This window comes from Ctenocephalides felis, unplaced genomic scaffold, assembly GCF_003426905.1.
Source record: "Ctenocephalides felis isolate EL2017-DRISC unplaced genomic scaffold, ASM342690v1 CF-g0.4_SCAFFOLD_01886, whole genome shotgun sequence".
Taxonomy (NCBI): domain Eukaryota; kingdom Metazoa; phylum Arthropoda; class Insecta; order Siphonaptera; family Pulicidae; genus Ctenocephalides; species Ctenocephalides felis.
The window spans coordinates 162072468-162096962 of record NW_020538040.1 but is presented as its reverse complement, the minus strand read 5'-3'; the positions used below and the strand labels follow the sequence as shown (position 1 = coordinate 162096962).

The 24495-nt window shown below is 29.3% G+C and overlaps 1 protein-coding gene across 3 annotated transcripts; it reads right to left on the bottom strand.

Annotated features, from left to right (window-relative positions):
- Positions 1-4190: 4190 nt before the first annotated feature.
- On the bottom strand, positions 4191-23612 carry LOC113377696 (choline O-acetyltransferase). 3 transcript variants are annotated; one of them, XM_026618092.1, is made up of 11 exons: positions 23461-23612; positions 16006-16209; positions 13975-14147; positions 13734-13908; positions 13464-13644; positions 12206-12429; positions 11915-12141; positions 11492-11614; positions 9585-9795; positions 7023-7223; positions 4191-4713 (listed from the first exon to the last, which is right to left on the bottom strand). In XM_026618092.1, exons 3-11 carry the CDS (start codon positions 14121-14123, stop codon positions 4513-4515), a joined length of 1692 nt encoding a protein of 563 aa, XP_026473877.1. In that variant the 5' UTR covers positions 14124-14147; positions 16006-16209; positions 23461-23612; the 3' UTR covers positions 4191-4512. The 3 variants fall into 3 exon arrangements, with proteins under 3 accessions (XP_026473877.1, XP_026473875.1, XP_026473876.1); XM_026618090.1 differs by lacking the exon at positions 23461-23612 and adding an exon at positions 23237-23314; XM_026618091.1 differs by lacking the exon at positions 23461-23612 and adding an exon at positions 23237-23314 and having other exon boundaries at positions 9606-9795.
- Between the last annotated feature and the right edge of the window lie 883 nt (positions 23613-24495).

Sequence of the window (24495 nt, the reverse complement as noted above, 5' to 3'; positions counted from 1 at the left end):
ATTTTTTTTAATTGAGGTAAAAATTAAAAATACATGTGATATCTTACTAGACTCTTCCTTCCTCCACGTGATATTTAGTGATTTTTTGTCAACCCCCTTTAAGGCTCGCGTGATTAATGAACGTCTCATCGTGCCTTAAGGCAAATTGCTGGAACCTTCCGTACCGTAATTTGAAATTTTTTATATTTTTTTAAAACTTACAAAAATGCATTTTTGGAAATTTTGAAAGTTTTGAGACGTTTTAGAAAATTTTGTATTTTTTTTTTTGAAAATTTCGCTTTTTTGTCATTATTGATAAAATTCTACTCTTTGAAAATTTTAATACCCATTCAAGTCGGTTGAACCATACTATCAAAAATGTCGAAGACATTTGTTGGAACTATATAAGTAAAATTTAAACATCTTAAATCTTCATTTTTTATTTTTTTGCGATTACTATAGCTGACCCCTGGGACGTTAGAAAGGTAAAATTAGAAAATCGGATTATCTGGCGAAAACAAACTTCTTCGGAAAGTTATTAATTTCATGTTTCGCATAGTAATAATAAAACCATTACAAATGAAAACTATTTACAGTATTCCGAGTAATTACACAATGCCTTCTGAAATCATATGACTTACTGACGCATTACAAGTTACAACCTAATTAATTATACATCACGTGGAGTTACTTTGGTCTTTGGAATCATCTTCATAATTTGTAAGAAAGTAACTCTCAATATATGTATTTTATTACTTCTGAATAATAAAACCAGAATGTTTAAAAAATAATACATAAAATAATAGATTTTGTGTAACTTATCTATGTAAATCTATGTACAATTGAAAAATTCAATTCAGCTACTGTATTGAAAATTTCAATTACTGCAAATTGTATTTTATTTTGTAATACATGATATTGAGTCAGAAAAATTCGCTAATTTTTCAGTTTATATGAGTGAATAATTTTGCAATAATTTATAAAATTGCTACTAAACTCGCTGGTTTAACATAAATTGAATATTTTTTTAACTAAATGCTTTCTTTGTATATCTTATATAATTAGAATAATTTTTACTCTCTTCATATATTTTTTGAAAAAAGTGTCGGATTTTTTAATGATAAATACATATTTCTTGTTAGATAAATTATATTTCAGTACAATAACAAGATCTATAATCACTAATTAAAATTCAGTTCATGTTTAAACAAAATATAATACCTACAGTTTTTTAAATTTAAATTATAATTTCAATAATTAAGTACATAATACTAATTAAGTAATATTGTTAAAAAAAAATATTTTCTTTATGAAAGAAAGTGATTCATCTAAAATTTCAACTACTATAAATAAGCTATGTATATAAGCTTTTTGTATATTTATAGACTTTGTACATCTAACAACATGGTTAAACCATTTAATATATTATACTTTCAACAACAATCTAATATTGTTTCTTAAAGAGAAACATCACATATATTAGAAACAATTTGCTATTCGTAATCATTTTGCTTAGAAACTCATAAAACACCGAATAAGCACATAATACTGAGTACATTAAAATTAATAAATTTTAAGCTTTTTAAATGGCCTAACATTTTTGACTAAAAATTAGAGTTACAGTTGCTTATAACAAGCACACTTACAACTACACAATAACTTCATATATTAGTTTTTCTTTCTATACCAATAATATATTTTTTCATCTTATCACTTATCGTCTGATATGTATATATATATATAATTTCAAATAATTGAACATTTTGATATGTATCTTATTTTAGCCTTTTAACGTGTATTTTTAGTAGTAAGTCATTAAAACTAACATGATCTCTAAATATAATTTTGATATCAAGCATCGTTGGTGGAGGAGTATTTACATTTAATGTAAAAATATGCTTTGTTAGAAATTTCTTATAATTCTCATATAGAGCAACGTTTTCCAAATTGAAAAAATATATTAGAATAATATTATATTATTTCATCGATCTTTGCTTTGGGTGCTAACACACACACGATTGAACATTTTATTCACATATTTTATTGTATAATAGTGTTTCCTCGAAAAAAAAAATTAAGAAAATCTTCGAGCCAATCTAGAATTTTCAAATTTCCGAATTTTTTTAATAGTGTAATAACACACCATATAAATTTAATTACTTAACAGTACATTTGCTGACATTTATGAACTATGCCCATACAATTGAAATGTACTTGTGATTAATTTTTCAACCTTTAATGATGATTTTTAATGTTTTACTAAAAACCTCATTAAGTAGTTAGTACTTATTTTTATAATCGATACACTGTTAAACAACACATTTGTTTAAGTTCACAATACAAGCAGCATCATTTAAGAAATCTCATATAAAATAATAATTCATTTTGCAATCTATGGAGCAAATTCTTCTACTCCTTTCTTCATATAAATTGCCAAAATTCTATGTATTTGCTGTGCCATCAGGTGTTTTACACATAAAATCTAACTTCACGTATGTGTTATCATGACACATCAGAAAGATGCAGTTATGATAACATTTGTTTTTAACGTTTGTGCGTTTTCTAGGTTAGTTTTATACCTAAAACGCCTGACTGGACACCAAATACATAGCATTTTGACAGTTTTTACTACCAATTTATACGAAGAAAAAGTTGCCATAACGACGCTATGTTACGATTTATTTTTTCGGAAAATTGACCCCTATATATTTTTATTTATAATTTATTGCACCGATAACATCAATCCAAAAGGAGCTAGTTGAAAACTCATTTTACTTCTTTTATCAAATACTTTTTGACAAAGTTTTAAATTCTTAATCAGTGATGTCGATTTATAAAATAATAACAATAATCAGTAGAATACTAAAATATTAAATTTAATATTTTTGAGTAAAACGAACAATTTTATCGTTTTGGAAAACGTTGACATACTACATGATTTTGCTAACACATTATGCGAATATACATATAAATGTAACATGTCATATATTAGGGTGGTCCTTAATATGGATTTTTTTAAATTGCCTTGCTCCCGGAGGCTCAAATGATTCCAAAATGATAAAAAAAGTTCTATGAAAGTTTTAGCTCTCATTATTAACTTTAAAATAGTTCGCACTCCAACCAAATTTTCGTGGTTCTTCTTCCTAAGTAATTACTTATTTTATAAAATATATCAAATTTCTGTTATATTTTTTTTTATTTGTGATCAAAATAAGCAAATGCAATGTTATTCTAAAAATTTTGATTCACTTGTCGCTAAGTTATAAAGTCTAAAGTACAAATGGATTTTTACCCATGTTATTTTTGTAAGAAACTTTGGTTGCGGACTATCTAAAAGTTAATATTAAGAGCTAAAACTTTCAGAGAATTTTTTTTTATCAATTTGGAAGTATTTGAGCCCCTGAGAGCAAAGAAATTCAAAATTATCCATATAAAAGAACTTCCCATATATATAATAACATATCTATATAATTTAGCTACTTATCCATATAGCTTATTTAGCTCATGATGGTTGATATCCCATATAGCTAATATTTTCAACTACTTCCTTTAAAATCCTATTAGACAATAAGGTACATTTTGATATGTTTGAGTACTTTCTCAGTTAAAATCTTCTGATTTCAAGAAAGATCTAATCTTAAGTGTAGATATTTTTATATAAATAGAAGTCTCTATTACATTAATAGTATTAAGGGTACGTTTACATTCATAAATATATATTTACTGAATCTCTAACATTTAAGAGAATTAACACAAAAGACGTAAATAACACACGTAAACTGCTTTTAAATAGATATGCGTTTAACACGTGTATATAAAACATATAATATTTTTACAAAATTCATTCAAAGATAATGACTTCGTCAGATTTATCACAACTAAATTCTATTATAAAATAAACTATATGAAAATTCAAACAATTAATAATATCCTCAATAAATCGCAGAAAGTTTAGGTCCATACTAGTAACTTATTACAGTATAAAGTAAAATATTGTATATGTAAGCCTAGCAAATACAATAAGAATTCTTAACCTAATTGCTCGCTTACACCAGCTTTATTTCGAAATAAATACTTTTATATTTTTATTAATCTTTAGTCTGGCTTTATTTGAATTTGATATATTTAATAGCCAATATAGAATAAATGATATTAAAATATATTTTTTTCAATATAATTTGTAGCTATAAAAATTTGATATGTATTTGTATTTGTGTTTTAAATTGTTATTCCTATTACTGTACCCATCAGGAACCCTTCAACCAAGTTTGGCATGTGTAAAAATTATAATGCATTGAAATAACTTATAGATCGAAATGGCAGTTTTTCACTCCGGGGCTTTAAAAATTATTTACGTATTTTACACTTACATTAGACGATTTTGAATACATCTCGAATATTTATATGACACGAATAATGGACGTTCAGTTAATTTGTTCTCATTCACATCTTATCTTTTCATTATTTTTATTATTTTTATCAAGTGATTAAAATGCATTTTAACATTTACACTTGCTCAATTCGAATTTCGGCCTAGGCGTCGGTCAACAGTTCGCGCATTTCTGTTAGTGCCTCGCTCAGGGCGCGAGAGAGGTTGGCGGTGGAGGTGTGCTCGGCGCTCTGGAAAGCCGACAGACAAAACACGATCTCGTTGGGGCGAGGGTTGTAAGACGCCCCATAACCGGCGGGGGTCACGGGGCCGTAACCCATGAAGCTGTCGGATTTGCAGGCAACCTGGGTAAAGGTTTATTTTCTTACACTCAATTGTAATTTAATTAATCAAAAACATAATTTTGATAAACCTTCATCAAACCTTTTCATTGTTCGAGCACACAGAATGTTATTTTGTTTTTGTTATTTGATCATTAAGTTTTTGTTTATCATCACAAAATGCGGTAACAAAATACATGTGATATCTCCAGGGCTGGTCTTGGGGACCTCAGCGGTCGCACGCCATTTTTTTCTAGCGCCCCACCCCCTACTAATTTTATCATCAAAATTATATGAACAATTACGTTAATTTTTTTAAATACTTTTTAATAATTCTGGATTTAGTACACAAAAACTTAGATACATATAATCTAATCAAAAATTTTACGTTAATTTTTTTAAATACTTTTTTATAATTCTGGATTCAGTACACAAAAATTAGATATAATCTAATCTATAAGCGCATAAAATACATTGATTTTAAATTTATTTAGAAGAGGAGATTCGCGGGTTGCTCATAATCAAATTGTCGTGTCTTCTTTCGTTTTTTCATTAACAAACTACTTTTAAATTCTTCAAAAAAACTTTACAGGACATCCAAAAATTTCAGTAAGTTTGGTATTGCTTGCAAGAATATTTAAATTTTCAATTATTTCTAACGTATGTGTAATATTAATATTTGCGTTTTAAAACATTTTACTTATTTATTTTGGGGGTTTTATGCGATTTATTCTATTGAGTAAATCATAAAGAACGCAAATTTCTAGTTTTTCATTATTAAAAATAAAACTAGTACTTTTGGATTGGATTGCTTGTTGGATTGTTTTAGTTTAGTTTTTCCATATTTAAAATGTTAAAAATTGAATTGTAAACTTCTAATTGATATCGTAAGGACCGAATTAAATGTATTCATCTTTACTTTCCCATTGTGTTTAATATTGTTGTTTCACAGTTAAATTTTTAACGTATTTTGAAAATATTGCGCAAACATTAGTAAAAGATGCAAAGAAATTATATATTTCTTGAATAATATTAAAAAAACTATTATAAATTTTATATCCGAATCTCATGTTGGCGCCCCCTGAGGCGTGCGCCCGCATTTGTTGCAGGCATCGCATACAATGTAGGACCAACCCTGAATATCTCATATCAATCAATTATTTTGAATAGTGTACCCTGGATATCGCATATCAATCAATTATTTTGAATAATGTAGGGCACAATAGTCCAAATTGTAGTAATTATAATGTTTAGGCTAGGTGATAATATCACAACACATAACACCTATTAAACAAACAAGTATCGAACTATATTCAGTGAAATTCCCAGTTGATTGCTAATTATATAAATTTGTCATCTATTTCTTTTTACTTCATATGCGGGGCAAAAAGGGACAGTCAGTGGCTAATGACTCAATGACTTATCTCATTTTAAAAGGATTTCAAAAAATAAGAGCTACATTATTCAATCACTGCAAAATTCAAGTTTCTTGGGCAAGTTTTTTACAAAGACCACACTGTATTAAAACTTGATACTTGATAAACCTGGTATTTTGACAGAAATATTCATTAGCAAAGTTGAAATAACTATTAATTTGATATATCTCTTCTAAATATGTTTTTTTAATTCATTTTGCTTTTTTATTTATTATATCCTATACAATACAATACAAGCAATTGCCCATGAACCAAAAAGAAGAACTTGCTCGAAACAGTTGTAACAGTGAAATTCGCCAGAAAAATGTGATGCAGTATGTGTGAAGAGATTTTATAGAAGTTGATTGTTTCTCAGCTTTTCCAGGATAACATAACGGTTAATTCGGATGCCTTATGTCATCAGGTGGATAAACTGAATTATGTACTTCAATAGAAAAGGTCAGAATTAATCCACAAGCGAGGTATAGTGAAACAAGACCACACATAAGTTTGGTTAATTGCCAAAAGTTTTTATAGCTTGAATAAGATCCAATGCCACATTTTCCAAACCTGCTATTATCGGATCAGTATTTGTTCCGGTTCCTCAAAAAATGTTTAGGTGGTAAAACTTTCACCTCAAATGAGGAACTTAAAAGCATTTCGATCAGTGTTTTGCCAATAACGACCAAAACAATCGGAATTATGCTAATACCAGAAATATGACAAAAACTGTTCGGTGAAAACAACCATTACATAATTCATTAAAGTACTTGTTTTTTGTACGAAAATTACGTGCCAAAATGTCTATAGAAAACAAAGTTACTTTCCTAAAAACCAAATAAATAAATCATAGGTGTATTATTAAATTGCATGCAGAACTTAAGTCCTTTAAGACTTTAAGTTATTGTTATTCATTACCTGGCTAGTAGACAAGGTGAAAGTGTTAGCAACTTTATAAGATTCATCTGTGAAGATTTCAGGAAGAACAGGATTTCTGGCCCTGGCTGCCTCCCTCAATCCTAACAGATGTACATCTATGCCTTGACCTAGGATATTATCCAACATGGTCTTAGTCTGCACAGCTACTGCGGCATGGAATAGTTCACGCCTTTCCTGAACCTATAAAATTATATAAAACAGGATTGTAATGATTTGGAAATTGAAACTATTCTGAATACATTTAACATATCCAAATTCAACAACAATAAAAACACCAAGAATAAGGTAATTTTAATAAAATATTACATTTATAAACGAGCTGAGGTAATTTGATGTTTCAAATATGAAGTCACATAATAAAACATATACAATTCAGATAATTGGAAGAATTGGAAGATCACTTCAAGTACTTTGGAAGCATCTTAACTAAGGTCGGGTGTTACAAATGGTTTTTACGAAATATTAAAGAAAAAATGCATATGATAGACGATTTTCGCGAGGAAAAAAACAATGAAAATTGAAAGCCAAAGCACAGGATACAGAAGGCATGAGAGCAAAAATAAAATAATCAAAAAACTAAAAAAAATTAAATGTGATGCTTTATGATTATTGATTTGCTTTCGGGTAGAAAATCAATAATTACCATAACAATATAATCCAAAATCGTATCAACACACAATATTAAGAAGTATCACTAGAAATACTGACAATGAATGATTTGTAACAATTTGGCAAAGAACATATAATATTTATGTATTTAGATATGTGAACACAAAGATTTAGATACATATATATATATATATATATATATATATATATAATATATAATTAAAACAAAATCATCCATAAACCTTTTTTATACATTATTTTTCAAATGTGTAAGTCGTGCAAAATCTACATACATTTTTTTGTAATTTAAATATTATTACGTTTGTGCTTTAGGAATTTAAAACATGCTGAACACAATAATTAAATAACGAAACCATTCATAAAGTTCATCATGACTTGAATATTTAATAAACAATAGTAAAGACATGCTTGGATTTATAGAGTTTGTAGATAAGAAGTACAATTTAGATTCGAAATCACAAAAAATGTAACCTGAATCGCGAGTCATACCTATATAAATAGGTATAACAATATTATCTAGTTAATTAATAGTGTATTTCAATATAACTTAATTGATTACATATGTCCAGTAATTGATGTCCAGAAAATAAAAGAAGTTGTCTGTATTGGATGTTCGACATATGTTTTCCAGTGCACTTTTTAACACTGAACACAAATCTGAAGTCAAAATTGGGGATCAATCTGCAAAAATACAGAGAAAAAGAAAAAATAACGACAAAATCTCCGATCTAGTAATTGTTCTGCATGACGATTAACCCTCCGTAGGTCGAAGGGGTCTGGCCAGACTTTTTTCGACTTCAATTTAAAAAAAATACTTTTAGTAATCCTATCGACTTGAAATTTCTGAACTTTTCCTAAAATTTCATTAGCTGTCGATCAATGAAAAAAGACCACTCTGACCGTTCGAAGGTAAATAAATATCCGACCGACGGAGGGTTAAAATCTTATAATTTCTGTCAATTTTTGGTTTCCATTTTTTCAAATGACCTGAGAAACGAATTTCCGTAAAGCTTTTTCCATATTTATTAAGTTACTTTTTGTAGAATCTAGCAGCAATCTGCAAACATATTTATTCCCTATTGCCTCTGGCTGATCTGCAGAATGTGCTGAACTATGTTTGCAGTTATTTGAAAATATGTTTGCAGATTGCTGTTGGATTCTACAATAGGAAACTCAATGAAGATAAAAAAGGCATTGCAGAAATCCGTTGTACATATCATCTGAGATGAAAAAATATCGGGGAAATTACTAGATCGGAGATATTGTCGTTTTTTTTTCAATCATCTTTGTTTTTTGCAGTTTGACCCCTAATTTAGATGTTAGATTCTTCAAATAACCTGGAAAACGGAACTCTGCAATGCTTTTTCCATATTTATTGAGTTTCTTTATGTAGAATTCTGCAGCAACCTGCAAACATATTTATTTCCTATTATATATAAGAAACTCAATAAATACAAAAAACGTTGCTGAAATCCGTTGCACATGTCATTTATGGTGAAAAAATGCAGAAAAACGATAGAAATAAGACTTCAATCATCATGCAGAAATACTAGATTGGAGATTTCGTCATTTTTTTTTAAAATCATCTTTATTTTTTGCAGTTTGGTCCCATATTTAGATGTTAGATTCTTGTTCAGAGTTAAGAAGTACATTGGAAAACATATGTCGCACACCCAATATAGACAACATTTTTTGTAGACCTGTGTAATTAACCAAAATATAAATGAAAATGACAATAGAGATCAGGAATTTCGATCAAACTATCTGTAAAATTTAATTGATAATTCTGTTATATTTTCCATGATTCCGTTTCATGTGTAATGATCAATGCGAATGATGTAGTATTATCGAGTCGGAATTAGAGTCCCGTCCGCGGTACACTACTGATGGTCAGTGAGTAGGTTCTCATACACTGTATAAGTTGAAAGTTACGCGTTTTCCAGTGACGGAGTCCTCGGAGTTGTTCCTCTGCATCGTGCTGGTGGCATCAGGAGCCTCTCCTTGGCACATGGCCGCCGCCCAACGCAGAGCTGCCATGCTCGCCGATCTGATGCAGTCGACTCTTCCAGGCGAAACGACGGTGGACGCGCTTTCGTAGGTGCTGACCAGGTGACCGTAGAGTCTGAAATGGAAAAATATAGTGAAAAGAGAGTCCCTTGAATACTACTCATATTCAAGCTATTATTCTATAGAGGAGCAAACTTTCCGATAGCTGGTCGGTACAAAACTTTTACATTCTTATGAAAAAGTACGACTATCACCTTTCAAGCTATTACACAAATTTTTATTTGTGTTTTCTATTATTTATCAATAAACAAAATCAAAACAAATAACAATCTATAAGCTATTTTGTTTAAGTTACTCACATAATCATATAAAAACTGTAGCATTGAATAAAGTGTAGAAACTGTTGCAATATACAATTTATAACGTTTGAACGTATTAGGCTGATGAAAAAACATAATACATTTATAACTTAAAACGAACAGCGATCAAATTATTTCATTTGCTACTTATGGGAAATACTGTTCTGTATCATAGTAGAGTCTCAACATTTATTAGATTTATAAAATTCAATTACCTTTACAATATTTATTTATTATCTTCCTGGAGGGTAGGTTATAGTAATAGCAAAAAAATAAAAAATGAAATAAAAAAGGTTACTGAATATTTTGGCATACTTTTCAAAAAAATGGATGTATGTATTTTCGTGTATGTGTGTAGATACAATTTTTCGTCGACGATTTTGAAAGCACAATTTAACCAATTTAAATTATTTAAAAAGCATTCGATTCCTATTGATGAGGAGGCGTGCGGGTTAGTTTTTGGCAGAGGAAGGTCCAGCCGTTTCGAAGATACGGAGTAAATAGTGCAAAAAAGGCAATTCAGTTTTTAAGAGAACAGAGTTTTTAAGAGCATCCGCTTTGAATAAATCAAAAAACATTTCACTTGTATGGACGGAATGAATAATTCTATAAAAAAATTTAAAAAAATCGTATTTATCAGTCAAAAATGATTTTCAGACATATGCATATTAAATTATCAGATATTTTATAGAGATTTTAATAATAAGTACAAATTTTGTTTACATTTTTATGAGTTCCGTATCAATTTTATAATGTTTAACCGTTAGACTGGGATGCAGCGTTCACGCGCTTCGTTATTTTGACTCTGAAAAGCCACACAGCGCGATTGCTTTGAAAAAAAATTAAATCTATAAAATAAAAATTACTATACGAGAAGTTCCAGCAATTTGCCTTTGCCGATACCAACCTCGGCCAAGTTCGATATCAAATAGTATTAATATTATATTAAATTATGTTAAATAGTATTAATATTATATTAAATTACAGATCTCAAATATAATCCCACGTGAAAATCCTCTTTTGCGGGTATTTCTGCCTCAAATACAAGTCAAAACTATTAGTTACACATATCTAAAATGTCGTACTTAGTAGCATAAGACATTTATCCTCGTACTTGGTACTTAATAAAAACTTGGTACTTAATAAAAATTTGTTTTTACATTGTATTCATGCCCTACCACTTGGAAAATAAAATTCTATTCTGTAAAATGACACAGTGTAGCATACGCTGCTAAATTTTTCATGTGTCAAAAGTTTCGTATTATAAAAAATAATATAGGCTGACTGATATTTTTAATTCAGTTATTTATGTAGGTAGTTGACCAAAGTTTTGAGAACAGCGATCAAAAGTAGTTGGTCAATAAATTTTGCATTTTATTTAAATAAAATTCACGAAGACAAAAATCTCAAAAAAATTACATCAGATATTTACTATTTGCTAAATAGACGTACTTATAATATGCCAGCTGAAGAGATAATTGAATGTAGGCATCCGGACTGACTTTGCACGACTTGATAAACTCCTTCCCGTAATCCCTGAAGCGGTAGACGAAGAAATCTAAATCCTCAATTGCGCTATTAAAAAAAAAATTAATATTAACGCATATCAATGTATTAATCTAGATGCATAGATAATCATGAAACATTCCATGCGTGATTAAAATTAGGGCATTACGTATTCTAATTAAAATATGAGATAAAAATATAAACATAAAAAAGCAACGCGTTATCTTGTAAATTTAAGTGATGATCTAATACAATACTGACGTATACTTGTTTTCATTCAATATCGAGTACTTTTTCTTATCAGTTAATTATTAATAATACCAATTAATTCATAATTGTATATTTTAAAGCATGAAATATTTTTTTTACCAATTTATATCGAAAGCTGCTCGTTTCAGACTTTGGTCCAAGGTAGCATCAACAACCCATTCCAATCGTTGAGGTGGTGGTATGTGCGAATGAGACACTGTTGAATTCTCGTCCTTAGAACTATCAGCATGATTCATTAATTTCTCGATTAATTGTATCACAGCAATGCCTTCCGATGGCGAATGCTCGTAGCAAAGACCCCAAGCACCGTCATTGCAAATTACCAACTAGAATAAAAAAAAGATTTAAAATAGATGTATTGGTGATTCGATAACACATTATTATTCTAACCTGAATGGGTTTATCGAACCAACGATTTCCAGAGTTGAGATTGCTGCCTCCTCCATGTAACATCTGATGTGCCATGTTGGTCTCGTCTCGACCACTGTTAGTATTGTGCGTGGAATGATGCTCAGCCTGGTTATAATTGAAAGCAATAGGAAACGATTCGTCCAGGCAAATTATGCATAAACTGCGTTCGATGAGCTCTAGATTGTGCCGGTTCTTGTAATCAACTGTGGAGACAAAATTATATAATCAGAATATAGACAATCAGAAAATACAAAAAATACGTGAAAGGATCATATTCGCGCAAAATTAAATACTATAAAAATTCAAACGTCTGAACTATACTGGTTTCTGAGACGCAAGTCAATTCTATCTATTGACAATAAACTACTAATTTACAAGGTGGTAATAAAACCAATATGGACTTATGGCATACAATTGTGGGGCTGTGCAAGCAAATCTAACATTATGCTAATGCAACGTGCCCAGTCTAAAATATTAAGACAGATTACTGATGCTCTACGTAAGGAATAAGACCTTACACGACGATCTTCATATTGAATTTATAAACAGAGTTATAAAAATCAACAGTGTCTAAGGTTTTATAAGTTAGAACATCACTCAAACTCTATAGTCATTCAGCTTCTTGAGACACCAATTTTAATAAGACTGAAAAAGAAGCTGTCCAATGATAATATTCACTACCTTTAACACTACCATATCCTTGTACAAATAAACAGTATTGGTGATTCACTTATTGAAGTGATTTTCCAACTATCGATTTAATATTTATCAAAATAATTTATAATGTGTGTTTGGAGGTGTGTGTGTATATGTGTGAGTGAATGATATAAGCCAAATAGCTCGTAGAATTATACTGTATGCTGATCGCTATTGAAAATAAAAAAAATCTCTAAGCCTATGTGATTCATAGTATGTCATATAGGAGTCCCCTCCACTGAGGAAATGCCTCTGTAGATAATAATCTATGTAAGTAAAATAGCAATATAGCACTGTTTGTGCTTAAATTATGTTAGGTCTCCTGGCCATTTCTTTTAAGCCTTCTGTGGTCGGAGAATGTTCTTTGATTAATTGCATTCCTGGATTTGGACATTGGTTTAATTTCTTATAGTATGAATTGCTTCTGCTCCAAATTACGTCTTTCACGGTTGGTATGACATAATTTATGTAAAATCGAAACAAAAGCAATTCAATCAAATACCGAGAGTGTGAGCTTGATTTTTATTAAATAATTTATTACTTTTGATAAGTGTTTCTCGATCTCTAGCCCACTGCGTCCGTTCTTGTGATGATAGCAATCCTATAGGTGGAGAAGGTTCAAGCAAGCAAGGAGCGTCATTCAGGATAAAAAGTAACTGCGCGCATATTTCGTCCTCCGAAAGTCTTCCACGATCCGCCGCTTCCACAGCCAAAGAATACATCTAAAAATGTAAAACATGATCATAATAATAGATTCTATAATATTATATATAATTAAATATAAAGTATTCAGATGTAATAGTTAACATACTTGGTTACGGCACATTACAATGATATGAGCATCCGTATACTCGCTTTCAGGAAAAAATTGTGAATCAATGTCGATACCAGGTATTCTGCAACTTCCTAATAACCGGTAGTATTGTGCCATACAAAGCGGTTGCCCTTTTTCGTTTGAGGTACATCGTTCTTGTTCTAAGTCACCTCTATACAAATCAGAAATTAGTTTAATTGCAATATAATTAGATACAAATTATGAATATTGATCTTACCGTCTAAGCATTTCCTTATAGTCTACAGCACCATCAATAAGTTTAGAAGCGAATCTAGCGACCTGAACGACTGTTGTAAATTTTCGAGGTGGTAGCACCATACCCGGATTTGAATTTATTGGCAAAGGCAGTCTATTTAGCAAGTACATGTCATTTATCCAGTATTCGTAAGCCTGATATAATAATACATTAATTCGTATGTGCATTTACAACAAGTTTTATCAGGCGCATATAATAAAATACACTTATGGGTACAAGTTTTTGACTAAAGATCATATGTTATTTTTATTATATATATATATATATATATATATATATATATATATATATATATATATATATATATAAATATTTATAATAAAACACATTATTAATAAAATTAAATAACATAAAATATGGTGGTCTACCTCAAATAAAATAAAATTTTAATGATACGACAGAAAAAAATAAAATCTAGCGTAAAAATAAAAAGATTGAGTAAATAGAAGAATAAAACAGAACAAAAGTGCTCATATAAAAATAATTTTTTTTGAATCGGTTATTCTAGTATAAAAGAATTCTAGAAACATCTGGGAGTATTCTAGTATAGACGCATGAATATTAGATCATTTATAAATTATTGTAAAAAAAGGGTCAATCAATATTTTTACTATAATTATTTCTATAAGTTATCAATCAATGTCTAGTCATTATAGTAAGTTCACCTCGGAATTTAAGATACCCAGGTGTAAGTCTGTAAATACTTGTATATTGACACCCTAAAGTTATCTCAAAACCTACATATGGTATTGACACCCTACCATATGTAGGTTTTGAGACAACTTTTAGGATGCAAAATACAAGTATTTACTGACTCACAGCTGTGTATCTCGAATTCCGAAATTCCTACCTAATTTAAGCTTAAAGGACTATTAGAAACTGGACTACTAAAAGTAAGTAAAAAGAAACAAAAGTTAATAATTTTAAATATTAATAGTTGTTGAAATGGTGGGTCCCAAAAAATTGATACGTGATCATGCCCACGATTGGAGCCCTCCTAGTAATCCAAAATATAATAATATTATCAATCTAGAGTGACTTTGCACTGGTATATATTAGGATTAAGTTAAAAAAATGACGAAAGGGCGACTATTTAAAAAAAAGATCATTTTTATTACCACTTTTTGGTTTTTACTTTTTTTTGAATTAGCTAGAATTTAAATTTGGGGACGAGACTAGTATATGCCAGAGAGAAGTCTATAAAAAAGATTCTCGAAAATTTCAAACAAATCGATCCAGTAGAAATCGTGTACATCGTATTGAAAAAGACAGTTTTGACAAAAAGTAAGGTGACCATATTTTTCAAAGTCAAATCCGCGACGGCAATTTTTAGTTATGCTAATCCAGGACATCGGTGGGGGGGAGGTGTGTGTTAGTCGTTTACATTACAAATGCTATTCAAGAATACTATAAAAAATGTTTTTTTAAATGAATTTCTTTATCACAATTGCGGACTTTTAGTAAGAAGTTTTAGTAAGCTTTATACTTCGACTATTATATGCAATACTTCTTTATCGATGATATTATATCTTATACGTATTTTTCGATCTATATGTTCTATTCAATTTTCTTCATAATTAATTTGAAAAAAATAGCATCTGTTAGTTTGTTTTCTTAATTTTTGTTAATTTAACTATTAATTTTCGAAAAACTGAGACATCCGGGACAAAAAATCAAAATCCGGGACAAATATTGCAAGAAAAACCCGGAACACAAGGTGGAAATTCGGGACTGTCCCGGCCAATCCGGGACGTATGGTCACCTCACAAAAACGCGTTTAAAGTTACGCATAAAGGAAGAAAACAGAAGAGGATTTTCGTGGTCAAACAGCTGTATCTCCAAACTTAGCTCAAAATTTTAAAAATCCTCTTGTACACATATTCTTAAATAGTTAAACTTTGGAAATATGAAACAAAAGAAAAAAAGTTTTTTTTTAATTTCTTCACTAGAATACCCCCTGAATTCAGATTCTTCTATTTTTCATATACAAACCCAATTCTTTTCAATTTCCCGCTTCTGCTCCAGTTCTTTTTGGAGGGACTGCCCCAATCCTCCAGGCAGGCCGAAGGTCCTCGCCAGCGCCGATGACCGCTCGTATTGCGCGCCGCTAACAATGGGCTCAAGAAATGCGACATATCTCTCAAGTGTTTGAGCCAGAGGAGGTACCGGAAGTTTCGGTAGCGGTTGTGAAACCTCCTGCAAAATAATTATATCAATATTATATACAATATAATCCTCGTTGTTTTTTTATTGATTTTTATGAAATTTTATAATCATGTTCAATATGACAGAAAATCGGTCAGTCCTAAATTTTTACCTTTCTACCACAAACATTTATTTCGTTATAGTCATTTAAGCACACAAATAATTTTACATCTCAAGTTCAAGAAGTCAATGAAGGTTTATGGCTTAATTTATAAAAAAAAATATTTTTATCTAAGTCTAAATCTTTTTCCAATTTTTGGGGTCAATTTTTTTTTTCCTAATCTTTGAAAATTTATATTTTGAATTTAAAAAATACATGCAGAAACAATGTCGTTCCATCTTTTTCGCATCTGTCAAGTACACGGTATTAATTAAAAAATAAACAAGATATAACAATATTTAGACATCAAAGAAACGTCGAGAATAAATAATGTATTTTTAAAATACAATTTATTTTTATTTGGATTTCTTATATATATATATATATATTAGGGTGGTCCTTAACAAGGACATTCTCGAATTTCTTAGCTCCCAAGGGCGCAACTGCTTCTAAATCAATAAAAAATGATTCTCTAATAGTATTTAGCTCTTTATATAAACATTTAGATAGAACGCACAATAATTAAAAGTTTTATATATTTCTTACTATCATGTGTAAATTCATGCACCATCTGTGCGCCATTCAAATATTATGATACATAAGAATATTTATAAACCACTTAATCTCCAATTAAATCCATGTGGGCTGTTCTATAATATCTATTCATCATGGAATCAAAATAATAATTTGAGTCTCAATATCACCAATTAAATAAATATTTTACTGCAAAATTAATCTTGATGCCTTGGGAGCAAAGAAATTCGAAAATGTCCTTGTTAAGAACCACCCTAATATATATATATATATATATATATATATATATATATATATATATATATATAAAGTTTATATGTAATTTGTTTGATTGATCAAAAGTTATGAATATATGAGTAACAAACTATTTCATACAAATCAAAATATAATCCAATTAGGTGTGTACTTTGTTAAGAGACATTGCAACTCGGAACAAAAAAATCTAATTTTTCGCTTTAATTAATAATGACATATTTTATACCTTCAACAACGCAAATCCATAGAATCAGTATGATTGATTGTCAATATTCACTAACCGATAACGTCCAACAAAACTTTTATTTTCAATAAATGTAAAAAACACAACATTTTCTGCATGTTCAAACCGCTTGAATTGTAAATAATATACTATGAAATTTAAACAATATTTGCTATAGATATATGATTTATTTTTGTTTGTTTGTTTTATTTAAGAATAATATGTGAGTAATAATTGCGAAAAATTATTATTGAAATGAAACTAAATTGTTTATTGTATGCAACCTTAGAAATGAATATGTTATGTATTTTACAAACATATATATGAATACGCATATACATATACATATGATTATAAACATATACATATACATACATATATATATATATATATATATATATATATATATACTATGAAAATGATTCAATTATTTTGAATAAGTAGAATAAACTATATATTTTGTTTATTAAACAAAAGATATATAAATACGTCATTTGATAGAATTTCCCATAACTTGCTTTACTACAATTTTCAATATTTACACGTACTTATTAATTAAAGTAAATTAATTTGATCTTTAACTTATACTTCGTATCCTCTGCAATTTTTTTTGAATAAATTCTTAAAATAATTTTAATCTCTAAATTGAAATGGAAGAAGTCGTCTTGTATAATTTATTAGTGAATGAAAATATTCAAAAATACGAATATAACACTTATTATTAGTAACGGCCAGGCGACATCAAATAGAACACTAGACTTCTCTTCATGGAGTGAATTATATATATATATATATATATATATATATTTTTATTCTAACTTTTTTCTGCTTATGAAACAATAATTCAGAAGATATTATTGAATCTTCAATGCTTTTTTCAAGAAATAAAAAAATAGTAGAAATAAGTGCCCCATTCTTAGAGTACTCGAGTAAAAAAAAGTTTTCTAAAATTGCATCGACCCTTCCGATATAAGCGTCGCCTATAGACGACATCCACGTGACTACCTATGCACACCATTGTCTTCTATAGATGACATCCACTAAATATCCTGTCTGCAGGGGTGTCGACTATAAACGACACTCAGTGTGTCCACCCATGTTTTAATATTTATCACCCTGAATTAAATTATTGAGAATTTTAATAGAGTTGTTATTTTTACTTCGTTAGAGGTGTTTTTTTAAATTTTGAAATAAATTAATTAAAAATAATGTTGATGATTGTAAAATCTGAAATCTGAAAATGTGTTGTGCTTGGTCCGGAAAATACTGCCGTAGCAAAATTATTAAATTTTATCGTCTTATTATTATATTATCGTCATATTATATCGTCTTTTTATTTAGAAATTTTGCGGTGCGATGACCATTCTGTTACAACCCGTAAATAATTTTCATTGTGACTGCACAAACACATATGTATTAGATATTTACACAAATACTGATAAATATAAATATCAATAATATTTTATATATTCACTAATATTCATCAATAATTTATTTAATTATTTTAGTTTTTTAAACGTATAAAGCAATAAGTCTTTAATCCTATTTTACATACTTCATCACTTCGCATAATCAGACGTCTCCTCGATGGAATCCACCAATCCAATAGAGCAATTTTTAATTATAATCCTATCTATCTTAGAAAACACATAAATCAACCATATTCCATCAATTTTCCATCCTCTCAATAATTGATTTATTACGATATGCCCGGAATCCATGCCGGTGAGACTGATTACCCGGGCTTAGCGAGGCATTGGCTGATATTTATTTATGTCTGTATACCCGATAAAGGGAAATTTGTGGAGGTGCCATGGCTGAAGTAATCCTTGACCTTTTCCGATATACGTAAACGATTTTCCTAGTACTAGCTGTCACCTTCGTATATTAATTATTAATTCTATGCCCGAACTCTTTCCCATCGACAAACTGATTAAGGACAAACAAATAATTTCATAGGATTTATTGGTCTAATGCAAATATATCGTTATTTATTGCTTGTTTCATACGATTTGCAAACAAAATGTTATTGGCGCTGAACCTTATCATTTTACGTCCAATTAATAATTATGTATTGTTGAATAAGAAGGAAATATTGATTGCGTTTGGTTAAATCACTTGAACACGTAAGCGTAGCCAGAGAAAAATATTTACTGATTTCTTCTTATTTGGAAGACCACATTCTCATTATAATTAACCTGATAATCAAAAAACCAAAATTTAATTTAAGTTTCTGATTAGCAGTAGTTTTTTTTAACTTTCCAGAGGGTAAGTTATAGTAATGGGCCAAAAATCAAAAATGAAAATTTTTGCATATCTTCACGTTTTAGAGGTTTCTGAACATTTTGGCATACCTCAGAAAAAATGGATGTGTGTGTGTGTTTTGTGTGTCCGCAATTTATCGTCCACAACGATTTAAATCGTTCACATTCAAAAACATTCGATTTCTATTGATAGGGAGATGTGCTGATTAGTTTTTGGCAAAGACAGGTCCAACCGTACGGAGATATGAAGCAAAAATTGCAAAAAATAGAAATTGAGTTTACAAGAGAACGGAGTATCCGATTTGAATGATTCAAGAAAGATTCAATTTGTAATGACTGGGAGAAGTGGTGATTAGTTTTTGGCAAAGGCAGATCTAGCCCTTCCAGAGATACAGAGCTAAATGTACAAAAATGGCAGTTTTTGAGAGAACTAAACATTCGAGTTGGATGATTCAAAAAACTTTCTGCTGGTGTTGACAAAACAATTGCTTTTGGAAAAAAATCGTTTCATTTCATTTTTTTTTGCAAGATTTTCTTTGTTTATCAAAAACAATTCAGATTTTAATTTTAATTCTAGCTAAAGTTCTAAAGCTCACTTATATACTTTAAATAAATAATTTTAACGTTGTAATTCAGTTTATATAAGTCTCATAAAAATTAGACAATGTTACAGTATTCATAATGATCTATTTGAAAACATTTAATATTTCTCGAATATTTCGTTACGGTACGGGAGTTCCTGCAATTTGCACGATGCCGTACACCACTAGTTTGTTATACTTTGAATTACAACCTATCACACTAAGACATTCAGTGATTGTTTTGACATTATTATATGGCATTTTGAATAGATTTCAACACAGTAGTTGTCCAATCCAGTTGATACTAATTAACTATTCTCAAATTATTTGTTGACATTTGTGATGATCATATATGCAGCTATACAAACTAGAAGCGATTTTCACTTGAGGTTATATTAGAAATCTATAACCTCAAATGGAAATTTGACATCAAAGCTGTCTGATGTCGGGCTTTGACCGTGGCGGGTATTGAACCATAGAACCCGGGACTAGTTTGCGCTAACCCACGTCCGAACTGATTACGCCGCCGCTGGGCATAGTGCCCATATTGGTTTTCATTTGAAAATGCAATGGAAATATGTTTCCAACTAAAAATAGCTCTTTTCCAGCATGAAATTAAAAATTATCAGTATTAGAAAAATTCTAGTAATAAACATATATGAAATGTAGATTTGCTAACCGTTGGGTTGCCTTCTAAAAAATGGTACATAGTTAAGAAATATCATCACAACAGCTCATAGAATTCCTGATTGATTTTCAGAACAAAAAATGATATTTAGATTACATAATCAGTGTCGATTGCCAATAACTTCGAGTATAAGATCACAAGTTCATACTTTTTTGTTAAACATTTAAGTTTTCAGTATTATTTTCAGCAGAAGATTTGCAACCTCAATATATTTTTATTAATTATTTTAAAAATATCATATGAGAGTGAAATAGTGGAAAAATATAAAAAACAAATTATGAAAAAAACATTAAAAGTATATGGCATTGTGTCTTAAGGCAAATTGCTAATTTTGCAGTTTCTTGCTGTTTTTCATTTTTTTCAGAAATTGAAAAAAAAACGGACTGATTTGAAAAATAAAAAAAAAATTTTTTGTTGATATTCATTTTTTTAATAATTTTTTAGGGCTATAAAATTGAATCAATAAAATATTATTCAAAATATGAATTAATATTACAATATAACGAGTGACTCTTTATGAGTATAAAATAAAATTCAAAGAATAAATCCGCGTTTTTAGGCGTCCACTTTTCGCACTAAAAACAAACAAGTTTAATATTTTGTAATCACACGTGTCAATAAAATCGTCTGTTTTACAGGTTGAATATTTGATAAAAAACGGATTTTGAATCAGTCAATCGAAAAATCAAACTGTAAAAATTATTAATTCAGAGGGCACACATTTAGGTACGTATGCATATTCATATAAATTTTATGAGCATTTCGACCTTTCCATCTATTGTACCATTAATGGAAATCAATAAATTATGTATATATATATATATATATATATATATATATTTGTGTGTTTATTATAGGGTATTTTGATATTTGGCAATTTTTATTTTGTGAGCAGACAAACGCGTATTGTTTTCAGTAGCAATATCTTTGTGAAGTGATATTTTGTAAACATGGATTGTTTACATTTACGTATATATTTCTGATAAATAAATATATGTGTGTGTGTGTGTTTATGGGAATCAATTCAGCTTCATGAATTTGATAGAAACAAATGGTCTTTGGAACAAATGGAAATTGGAAAGTGTTAGAATCTAATATTTTGGTCCATCTATATTTTTAATTCAATTCGACATGTTAATTTAGTAATTTTTATAATTTATATGTAAGCTATTTTATTAATCTCCCGGTTGAATATATAGATTTATTCTAGAAGCGAGATATAAACCAAAAAATTATCAATAATTTATTTATTTAATTTATAATTTGAAGTTTAAAGATAAAAGTATTCATAGCATTGAAAATAGAAATATGCATAATATTGAAAAGAAAATATGCATAAATTTAATAAGAAAAATAAAACTAATTAAAATTAAAATCCGAAATGTTTTCGATATTCAAGAAAAAATATTATTTGTATATTAAAAAATAATTAAATTTTGAAAAAAAGCCTTCCCCAAAAACTAATCGTTTCTTCACACTGAAAACACATGCAAAACATTTTTTGAATCATTCAAATCGGAAACTTCGTTCTCTGAAAAACTACAACTTTTTGCACATTTTGCTCCAAATCTCCGAAACGGCTGAACCTGTCTTTGCAAAAAACTAACCACCACTTCTTCTCATCATTACGAACTAAATGTTGTTTGAATCATTCAAAACGAATGGTTTGTTCTCTCAAAAACTTAATTTCTATTTACTGCACTCTTTGCTCCGTATCTCCACAACGGCTGGACCTGACTTTGCCAAAAACTAATCAGAACGTTTCCTCACTAGTAGGAATCGAATTTTATTTGAATCATTCAAATCGGTTGATTTGTGCGCCCAAAATCGTGGATAAAATATTGTATCCATACATACACACACACATCCATTTTTTTCTAAAAATAAGGTATGCCAAATGTTTAAAAACCTTCAAAACGTGAAATTGTGCAAAAAATTCCATTCTCGATTTTTGGATGATTACAATAACTCACCCTACAAGGAGTTTTTTTTTTTCTTATAAATTACAATCTGTCTCAATAGAAAGACATTGAGTAATTAGTTTGACAAATAACATAGAATTTTAAAAGGAAAACCCAGTGTTTCACCTTTTATTAATGTACTAAATTATATCTTAATTAAATTTTGGTATAATAAAAAAAAAAGAAACTCAAATATATACATACAATTATAAACAAAGTACATTACACAGACTACATATACACAATACATACACACACCTATCATAGATAATATTGTAGAACAACTTATTATTGATTGAAGTGTTAGATCTATTAATTGCATTCTTTTTAGTCTTATATAAAGACTTACTATCAGTTCGTTTGGATGATACCCTACAAGAAGTTAAAAAAACTTATTTCTCAAATTAAATACCTCGTTACTACGGCTTTTGATCATTTACATTTCAATTCTACAATTATTTATTTGCTTCAATAATCGCACATATTGATCGCTTCAAAACATTTCAACCCTGTATATTTACAGATTGTTATCGTTATTTTTAGATTCAGTTCACCGTTATACCAGTTAGCAGAAAATAATGATCATTAAATTGAATCCACTCCTGTTACTAAATTATCATTTTTATTTTTACTTACTATTGTTCAAAATCCGGTCGGGAACGAGGATCGAATTCTATTCTCCATATAATAATCCAAATACATGAATGTATATATTTTATATATATACAGTCCCTGTATGTAACCATTTACTATTTATATAACAGATCTATGTGTACCTGTACACACAATGGAAGTGTGGGCCTGTAGCATGATGCTTCAGTATCGACTTTTCAGTATGAAGAGAGAACAAGATTCGGCATTTCGCTCTTTTGCACGAAGGACGGCCGACAATTTGCTTGAATCAGCCCCATGTAGCCCCCCACGCGATACAACCACTTAACCTTCCAACTCCGACGTATATATCAATGACCATGGGTGGACAGGGATATAGATCAACGGGGTACACATTTATAAATATTAACTGGTGGTACATGGCATCGTACCTTAAGGCAAATCGCTAAAACTTCTCGTACCAAATATTAAAATTTTTGGAAAAGATTCAATTTTTTGGAACTTTGAAATAAATAGATTTTTGAGATTTTTTAAATTTTCGAAAAAATTGAGAAAATTTATTTTTTTATACTTTGAAATATTTTAGAAATTTTGAACTATTTTTCATAGCAATCGCGATACGTTAGCTGCGTAAAACCGAAATTTTTCCTCGTATCTTCGGAACGGCAGAAACCTGCCATTTCCAAAAACTAATCAGCACCTCTCCTTATCAATAAGAATCGAATGTGTTTTGAATCATTTAATTGGTTGATTCATGTTCTCGAAACCGTATCCGAAATAAAAAATTGTATCCGCGCATACATACACACACGCGCTCGCACACACACACGCAGACACACACACATTCATCTTTTTTTTCTAAGGTATGCCTAAATAAAACATAAAAAGAAATAAAAAAAATCATTTTCGGTTTTTTGCGATTACTATAACTTACCCTACGGTAAGTTAAAGAAACAAGTGGTGCATCGCATTATGCCTTAAGACAAATTGCTGGAACTTTTCGTATCGTAGTTTTAAACTTTTTTGCAATTTTTAATTATTTTTGAAAATTTTGAGAAA

Bases quoted from the DNA above. Each gene is read 5' to 3' on its own strand.
- LOC113377696 (XM_026618090.1), bottom strand. From the start codon at position 23,260: ATGATCAAAAGCCGTAGTAACGAG. The intron at 12,430-13,463 runs GTAATAAATTAT...TTGTCTCCACAG, and splicing joins TCGAGAAACACTTATCAAAA to TTGATTACAAGAACCGGCAC. The intron at 12,142-12,205 runs GTTAGAATAATA...TTTTTATTCTAG, and splicing joins GGTTCGATAAACCCATTCAG to TTGGTAATTTGCAATGACGG.